Source organism: Cucurbita pepo, chromosome 3, assembly GCF_057944985.1.
Source record: "Cucurbita pepo subsp. pepo isolate OVF chromosome 3, ASM5794498v1, whole genome shotgun sequence".
Taxonomy (NCBI): domain Eukaryota; kingdom Viridiplantae; phylum Streptophyta; class Magnoliopsida; order Cucurbitales; family Cucurbitaceae; genus Cucurbita; species Cucurbita pepo.
This window is the reverse complement of record NC_141800.1, coordinates 10164632-10174247: the sequence shown is the minus strand read 5'-3', so window position 1 is coordinate 10174247 and position 9616 is coordinate 10164632. Positions and strand designations below refer to the sequence as shown.

The window sequence follows — 9616 nt, the reverse complement described above, 5'->3', positions numbered from 1 at the left end:
ATAGGTCATATTGTCAATGTTAGGATAGATCAATGACATTTCAATTATTGAACTTTGACACGGGATCGCCTAATTTTATGTAAATAGCAATTACAATATGCTCGTAGTAATAATTTTATTTTAAAAGAAAAAGTAGGACATATGTTTCCCTAGGTTTGGAGAATGTTGTCAACCACGAGGGTCCGAGCTCGAGGCGAACAATGATATGGCAAGTAGGTTGTCACACTTTTTGAGACCTTTCCTTAAATCACTTCTAAATTGATGAGGAGCTGCCATGTCCTTCATATGCTTGCAGGTTAGCAATAACGCGGTGTCTGCCAACGGGTCCTTGTTAGAAGCATATTATGTCCTGCCATAAAATCTCACAACGAGCCTAGAATGGATTGAACTTGCAGGCATTTCCCTGTGATCTTAGAGCTCCTGCATATCTTTAGAGTCACATGATTGTATGAGAATAAGAGATAACAATGCAAGACATAGTTGATCCAACTGGAAATCTTAAACTTCATTACAACAAGATTCTTCATTGGACTGCTACCAATTTACTAATTACAGTCTTTCAGAAAACTTAAACTCAGAATCTTGCAGAGAAGCTTTATACAGCCATGTACAACAACAACAACAACAACAAGTGACTACATACAACCAATCACACAGCTAGCTGCTGATATTCTAAAGAATCAGCAGGCTGGGATCCAAGCCACTGAAAATGAAAACAAAAGGAAAAAAAAAAAAAAAAGAACCAACTTCACCAGGTTTCGTTAATATACCCCGAACCTTTACAAAAAGCTCTTGTAGTACGGTTTCGATACGGGTATCAGCTTCATCCCACATAGGCATTCTCCTTGGAGACATGGCCACTCTTTAGGAAAGTTGAAGGTAGAGGAAGAGGCGGTTGCTCCGAGTCCGAACGTGATTTCTCCAATTCTGATATTCCTAGCCCTCCCACAGTGGCAGGGATGGGCATGGGAACCTCTTCTGCTGGTTTAGGCGTGTAGTTGAATGAGAGTTCTCTGTTTGCAGCAAGTGCCACAAGATCTTTCTCCTCCAACCCTTGTGTTGGGCCAAGGCTGCATCGTTTCGTGTTGTGCTTGGCTAGCGCATCCTTGAATTTCTTAATCTGAGATCACACCAATTCTTTATCAAACAAGTGCATTAGTAGAGACAGAAGTTGTTAGGAACCACGACTCTCCACAATGGTATGATATTGTCCATTTTGAGCATAAGCTCTCATGGCTTTGCTTTCGTCTCCCCCAAAAGGACTCATACTAGAGATGTATTCCTTACTTCTAAACCCATGATCATTCCCTAAATTAGCCAATCATTCCCTAAATTAGCCAATCAAACAAAGTACACTTAGAACCTCCCCCCAAAAGGCCTCATACCAATGGAGATGTATTCGTTACTTATAAACCCATGATCATTCCCTAAATTAGCCAATGTCAGACTCCCTCCCAACAATCCTCAACAGAAGTTTGATACTCAAGAGCCACCGAGGAAACCACAAAACAGCTCAATGAACATACACCAATCAAATATTATAATCTGATAACACTCTCAAACTATTCGAAATGTCTTACCGTTGCATTAGTGCAGCTAAAACTACAAAGGCGGCCCTGCGCACCTCTGTAGAAGCGAAAGAAGGGCAGCACGTGAACACCAAGGCTATAACACATGGATTTATGTTCTTCATAGTTCACTTGCAAAAATTGGATATCAGGATACATTTCAGCAAATTGGCACATCTGTATAGCATAAACAGACTTCAGAAGCAGGAAAACATGGAACATAGATTCTCCAAGACACTAAAGAATGAGGAAAGACCTTGGGGTGAAGAGCTTTGCAGCCACCACAACCAGGGGAGAAGAAAATAACAATAACAAGCTTATCCCCTGCACTTAAAAGAGAATCCACAAAATCTTGTGCACCAGTCACATCTTTCATGTTAGGCTGCAACCCTTTATCCCACCATTTCTGAGCTTTTGGAACCCGAAACCCACTCTGTTGAATAGCAACAAAAGGCTTACTAAACAAATTGCATAATAGTTCTGTTCATAATGACCCATATCACAACAATCAAAGAAAATAAACACAGAGAAGCTAAAGAAACAAAGAAAAAGAAACCCTAATATGAGGAGGAGGATGAAAATACAAAATTAGGGATACCGTCGAAGATCGTGTAGGAGAAACAGAGTTCCTGGAGATGTCCCTAGCTTCTGTAAACTCTATTATTTGGCTATTGGAGTCGCTGATCGAAAACGGCCGCAAGGTGGAGGGTAATTTGACAGAAAGGCGTTGCCAATTCAAGGGATAGGAAGAAGAATTGAGGGATTTAAGGGCGGAAATTGGTGGAGGAAGATGATTAGAAGAACGCAAAGAGGGGGCAAAAGAAATGTTGCTGACAGCGTCCGCCATTGAAATCAAGGATGAATGTATTGAAATCGCAGCGATTGAAGAAAGTAGGAGGGATTAGGAGGTGGGAAATTGGGGGAAATTTAAATGGATATATGGTAGGTGATAAGATCATTAAGAACGAGATAATCGGGGATGGAAATGGGGAGGTTGTGATGAAGTGGAGGAGGAGGAGGAGGAGGAGGAAAAGGGGAAGAGAGAAGTTTCTAGGCGAAGGAAAATGAACGGAAAATGGAGCGGTCAAGAAACAACATCGAAGATTTAGGGTTGTCAATGGATAACGCAACGTCCCATTGCTTTCGGGTTCTGTGGATATAACGGGAAACTGCAGACACGTGGTGGAACCACCACAGAGACCAGAAATGGATATCATTATCCCATTTCATCCTGGATAAACAAAATAAAAAATAAAAATAAAAATAAAAATAAAAATAATTTATTATGTTAATGTATTTTCCATCAAAATGATTTAACAAATATAACCATGCTTATTTATATTAATTTATATACCTATAGAATAATTTAGTATATTAGCATTTAAAACATATTTTAATCTTTTGACTGAAAAAAGTTTTTTTACCACAAAACTTTGGGCTTCGCTTTCCAGTTTAGGTAGGGTTGGACGTGCGGTACTTCCTCACACACAGGCCACGCACATGCCCATGGACCCACCATGTGAGCTGTATATGTACCCCTAAGTCTGATTGGTCGAGCTAGCGCACGCTAGCATTGTGGACACCAAGGACACTAAAGGCCTACATGATATCATGACAAAGATAAACATTGTAAGGTACACGTCTTTACTAATGCAGAAGTATCCTGATGCACATAACACATATAAATGTATGAGATCTCCATAGCTTAAAATCATGGTATATGTTTAAGATACAAATTGTACCTCATTTCATTCATGATATAACATGAATATGGATAATACATACATTGTACTTATCACGTCTTCCATAATTAGCATACATAAGTTCGAGGGTTGTGCATCATTTGTCATTGATAATATAATATAACTCCATATTATGGCATGAACGTAGGGTTTAGGGTTTAGCATAACTTACAACATGGCACAACATAACATGACACAACATAACATGACAGCCTAACATAATAGAGCTCTACAACATAGCATCACATAGCGTAAATGTAAGATAGTACACGTCATACAATGATAAAATATGTTACATGCAGAACCACAGCTGCATGTGTCGTTCATATAACAATCAAATCATCCAACCAAACCAAGGGTAACTTAACTCAGAGTCACTAATTTATCCTTGGAGCTAGTCTGGATCTGTCACTTGAAATTCAAGTCAACTTAGGTGAGTTCACAACACTGGATTAGAATATGTTTAAGTGATTTAGTCTACCTAATCTTCATAATTAAACCTCTAATTTAGCATATAACATTTTAAATGCCAAAATCGACTCTGATAGGGTCATAAAGGATAAGAAAGGAGTCTAAAATAGTGGAATGGGTTAAAAATGGCTAATTGAATAGACTAAGTTGTTAGGGTTGCCAGAAGCCGAGCCAAGTCGTCGATGAGAAGAGGCATGGATCTCAACTCTGGTCGGGTGTGCGGGTTTGGGCACAAGTCACGCGATTTAGATGACAGGTTTGGCTCTGAAAATAGATGGGTTGACGGCTATTGGATTTTATCTAAGCCAATGTGATATGGAAATCAACCCAAGGGAAAGTATGGAACGGATTACCTTGATGATCAAGATCAAGAGTAAAGAAAACTCGTTTCTAAACTCGTGATTCGAATCACTCCACAAGAGGTTTGATCAATACCACTTGAATGACTCTACATGTAAGTTCTAAACACAAGAATTTGCAAAAAAAGTTTAGCTCTCAACAAAGCTAAAATAGAAATTCTATTCTTAATTCCAAAATCTGATGTCTAATCAAAGAAAAGAAAGCTTTATATAGCCTTTACAAACCTTAACCTATGTGATACATAACTTCAAAATTAAATGAGCTAGTAAATGAGAAATACCCATAACCTTCATATTAAAATGGCTAGTTAATGGTGGAATATAGTAACCTATGTGGGTTACAATATAACCTTAACTCCTATATTTAAAACTAGCTTAAATATGAAAACAAATAGTTAAACTATAATTAAATAATGCAAATAATAAAATGTGCTTATTAGTCATCCTTGGACTATTTGATAAATTTAGCGGAGTTCATTAAATGCAACTTAAAGTGCATTTAATTCATCTCTGTCTTGAACCTCAACTTTGCATAACATATAAGGGAGGTCACCAACGTCTTCTAGAATTTCCTTTGATGAGCTCACCAACGTCTTCTAGAATTTCCTTTGATGAGCTTACCATAGCTTGAATATAACTGTATAAGGTTTGTTGTAGCTTCTTGGCTCTCGTTCTTGTAATTGGACCTTGAGGTATGGAAATTCCTTGGTCGTTGGTCATATCATTCTCCCCCTCTTGAGAAGGATTTGTCCTCGAATCCAAGCCATCACCTACATCAAAAGGACTCAAATCAACAACATTAAAAGTTGCACTAACACCGTACTTACCTGGTAAATCAATTTTATAAGCATTGTCGTTGATGCGCTCAAGAACTTGAAAAGGTCCATCTCCTCGTGGTAAAAGCTTAGATTTTCTTTGAGTAGGAAATCTTTCTTTTTGGAAATGCACCCAAACCCAATCTCCTGGCTTGAAGATGACAATCTTACGTCCTTTATTAATTCGGGTGGCAACCTTGGAATTTTGTTTCTCAATTTGTTCTTTTACTTGCTTGTGCAGTTTATGAACAAACTCAACCTTGGCATTTGCATCAAAATTCACAAATTCTTTTGACGGTATAGGTAACAAGTCAATGGGGGTTAAAGGATTAAAGCCATAAACAATTTCAAAAGGTGTGCATTTAGTAGTGCTATGAACAACCCTATTATATGCAAATTCTATAAATGGCAAACAATCCTCCCAAGTCTTAAGATTCTTATCAATAATAGCCCTAAGCATAGTAGTCATGGTTCTGTTAACAACTTCAGTTTGTCCATCCGTTTGAGGATGACAAGTAGTTGAATATACGAGCTTAGTTCCTAACTTACCCCATAAAACACGCCAAAAGTGGCTTAAAAATTTGACATCACGATCACTAACGATGCTTTTAGGAATGCCATGCAATCGTACAACTTCCCTAAAAAACAGGTCTGCAATATGTTTTGCATCATCAGTTTTGTGACAAGGAATAAAATGAGTCATTTTACTAAATCGATCAACCACAACAAAGATGCTATCATAACCTTTCCTAGTCCTAGGTAAACCTAAAACAAAATCCATTGATATATCAATCCAAGGACCATTAGGAACTGGTAATGGGGAGTATAAACCATGTGGTTGAAGCCTAGACTTAGCTTGTTTACATGCTATGCAACGAGCACAAACTTTATGAACATCATGTCTCATTTTAGGCCAAAAAAAATGTTCAGAGAGCATATCATAAGTTTTAGAAACTCCATGGTGTGCCATTAAACCACCTCCATGAGCTTCCCTCACAAGTAGCTCACGTATGGAACAAGATGGTATGCAAAGTTTGCCTTGTCGGAACAAAAATCCATCTAACAACAAGTAATTATCCACAATGAGTCCTTTTTCACAAGATTCAACAAAAGGAGAAAAGAACATGTCATGTTGATACAAATCCTTTATGTGTTCAAAACCCAACAACCTAGCATTCAAAGTATTGAGGAGGACATACCTTCGTGATAAAGCATCTGCAACAATGTTCTCCTTACCTTGTTTATATCTTATGACATAAGGGAATGTTTCAATAAATTCTAACCACTTAGCATGTCGTCTGTTAAGTTTATTTTGTACTCTCAAATGCTTTAAACTTTCATGATTCGTATGAATAATGAACTCTTTAGGCCAAAGATAATGTTGCCAGGTTTGCAATGCACGAACCAAAGCATAAAGCTCTTTGTCATAAGTTGGATACCTTAAAGATGCACCAGTCAACTTCTCACTAAAGAACATTAAAGGTCTTTGATTTTGCATTAATACAACACCTATCCCTACTCCATTAGCATCACATTCAATTTCAAAAGTAGACTCAAAATTAGGTAATGCAAGAAAAGGAGCAGAACTCAATTTTTCTTTCAAAGTTTTAAAAGCAAGTTCTTGATCTTTTTCCCATATAAAGGATACATTTTTCTTAACAAGTTCATTCAAGGGTGAAGCAATTGTACTAAAATTCTTAATGAACCTACGGTAAAAACTTGCAAGACCATGAAAACTTCTTACCTCACTTACATTTTTAGGTGTAGGCCACTCTTTTATAGCCTTCACTTTCTCCTCATCAACCTCAACACCATTAGATGAAACTACAAACCCAAGAAAGTTAACTTTTTCCATGCAAAAGCTACATTTCTTTAAATTTACATACAAACATTCATTTCTTAAAGTAGTCAAAACATTGCGTACATGGGTAATATGATCATCTAAAGATTTAGAGTAAACAAGGATGTCATCAAAATAAACAACCACAAACTTACCTAAGTATTCTCGTAAGACATGGTTCATTAGTCTCATGAATGTACTAGGTGCATTAGTTAATCCAAAAGGCATAACCAACCATTCATAAAGACCATACTTGGTTTTAAAAGCTGTTTTCCACTCATCCCCAATATGCATGCGAATTTGATGATAATCCGATTTTAAATCAATCTTAGTAAAAAGACTACATCCATGCAATTCATGAAGCATATCATCTAATCTAGGAATTGGATGCCTATACTTTATAGTTATCTTGTTTATAGCCCTACAATCAACACACATACGCCAAGAACCATCTTTCTTAGGTACAAGAATAACTGGAACAGAATAAGGACTCAAACTTTCACGTACATACCCTTTAGCAAGGAGTTCACTTACTTGCCTTTGTATCTCTTCAGCCTCCTTTGGATTAGTCCTATATGCTGGTCGGTTTGGAATGGGCGCGCCAGGAATGAAGTCAATCTTGTGTTCAATCCCTCTAAGTGGTGGCAAACTACTAGGCATCTCCTCAGAAAATAAATTTTCAAACTCTTGCAAAAGCACAACAAAATCACTAGGCAAAGAAGGGTTAAGCATGTTAGTAAAGTAACAAGACCCCTTGCACATAAGTACAAGAATAGTCTGGTTAGAGAGCAAAACATTCCTAGCCTCACTTGATCTAACATACAAGCTTACTGATTTGGCTTTTCTCACTTTTTTTTCTCTAGGCTGAGTGTTACTCTCTTGCTTTTCACTCAAGCTCATTTTTTCACTTGATTCTTTTACAATCTCTGCTTTTGCATCAGCCTCTTGCCTTTTCTTTTCAAGTTTGCAATGATCAATAAATACATCTTTTTGACGACAATGGAACAAGAGTAGTTTTTCTACCATTGTGAGTAAAAGAGTATCGATTTGCATACCCATCATACATTACCCGACGATCAAATTGCCATGGCCTCCCCAGTAGTAAATCTCCAACATGCATGGATACAACATCACATAAAACATCATCAACATATTTTCCAATAGTAAATGAAACAAGAGTTTGTTGAGTTACCCGTACTTCCCCACAATCATTCAACCATTGAAGCTTGTAGGGTCTTGGATGTGGTTGTGTCTTTAAATTAAGTCGTTTGACCAGAATGGAACTCACAACATTGGTACAACTACCGCTATCAATGACAACACTACAAGGTACAGATTGAACAAGACAACGAGTTTGAAACAAGTTCTCTTTTTGGTCTAGGCCGTCCTCCTTAATGTGGGTGTTTAGAGCTCGTCGAGTAACCAAAGATATATGTGTAGGGTCCTCTTCGCTAAACTCCTCACTCTCATCAGTTTCCTCATTTATGTTGTCATGTGCCTCGTCATCCGTAACAATTTCTCCCTCCTTGATGGTCATAATTCTTGCATTTGGGCAATCTCTACTATAGTGTCCTACCCCTTGACATCTCCAACACTTTAAATCCCTATTTCGAACATTAGACTTTTCTACTTTTTCTTTCCCTGTTCTAGAACTCTCGCCTTTCTCAAATGTAGCTTGAGGCTTCTCATTAATCTCTTGATTTCTATGCTTATAATCAATGTTTTTACTATCCTTTTTCCATGTAGAAGTAGAATTGGGAAAAGTTTTAGAAGAATACCGTTGAGACCTTCTTTGGATTTGCCTCTCGATCTTTATTGCAATGTGCAACAACTCCTCAATATTAGAATAAGGCTGTAAATCAGTCTTGTCTGCAATCTCTGTGTTTAACCCATTAAGAAACCGCGCCATGAGAGCCTCCATGTCCTCATCGAGATCAAGTCGATCCATCAATGTATCCATCTCCTTGTAATAATCTTCTACAGACTTGCGTCCTTGTTTCAATGCTTGAAGCTTTTGCGCCATGTCCCGTTGAAAATATTGTGGAACAAAACGCTTCCTCATGGACTCTTTGAACTCGTACCATGAATCAATTGGTGCTTCAAGGTTTCTTCTCCTACTTGACATCAATTTATCCCACCAAATTTGAGCATATTGTTTGAATTGAGCAATGCATAACAGTACCTTCTTTTTATCACTAAAATTATGACAGTTGAACACCGACTCCACCGTTTTCTCCCATTCAAGGTACTCCTCTGGATCGGTTTTGCCATAAAACTTGGGAAGTTTTAATTTGATGCTCCTCACGTTACGATCAATTCTATCATCATAAGGAACTCGTTGTTGTAAATTATGATACCTTCTTCCATGGTCTCGCCCTCGCATCAAGCCATGACCAACCGCATGTGGATTATCCTCGTGGTGATCAGAATTGTCGCCCTCATATGTATCGGTTGAGGGCGTAGGTTGTGGAATCCTCTGTCGTGCTTAATTTTGAATCTTCAATCTTCCTATTCGATCAGTCAACTCTTCTATTCCTCGAATTAGTCTTTCCATGGTTCGTTGTTGTGCTTCTCTCAATCGTGCATCAGTAATGTTAGTATTGTCGTCTGGATTTTCCATGCTACAAAAGAAAGGTAAAAGAAAAAAAAGGACCTCACAAGCGCTCCCTCACGTGTATTCACTCGTAAATGTAGTTCACTCGTGTTTAGCACTCAACACTCGAATCAATGTGTCACTCCCTTACAAACTCACCCTCACAATTGAGCACACACAAATCACACTCCAAAAAAAAAAACAAATTGGAATGTGAGACAAGCTATG

At 37.8% G+C, this 9616-nt stretch overlaps 2 protein-coding genes across 2 annotated transcripts; both read right to left on the bottom strand.

Moving 5' to 3' along the window:
- Positions 1-480: 480 nt before the first annotated feature.
- On the bottom strand, positions 481-2692 carry LOC111791786 (thioredoxin-like 1-1, chloroplastic). The gene is made up of 4 exons (XM_023673263.2): positions 2167-2692; positions 1825-2001; positions 1581-1745; positions 481-1120 (listed from the first exon to the last, which is right to left on the bottom strand). Exons 1-4 carry the CDS (start codon positions 2413-2415, stop codon positions 824-826), a joined length of 888 nt encoding a protein of 295 aa, XP_023529031.2. The 5' UTR covers positions 2416-2692; the 3' UTR covers positions 481-823.
- Positions 2619-9178, bottom strand: LOC111792716 (uncharacterized). Its single transcript, XM_087121900.1, has 4 exons — positions 8300-9178; positions 6700-7218; positions 6155-6609; positions 2619-2799 (listed from the first exon to the last, which is right to left on the bottom strand). Exons 1-4 carry the CDS (start codon positions 9176-9178, stop codon positions 2619-2621), a joined length of 2034 nt encoding a protein of 677 aa, XP_086978026.1.
- Positions 9179-9616: the final 438 nt, after the last annotated feature.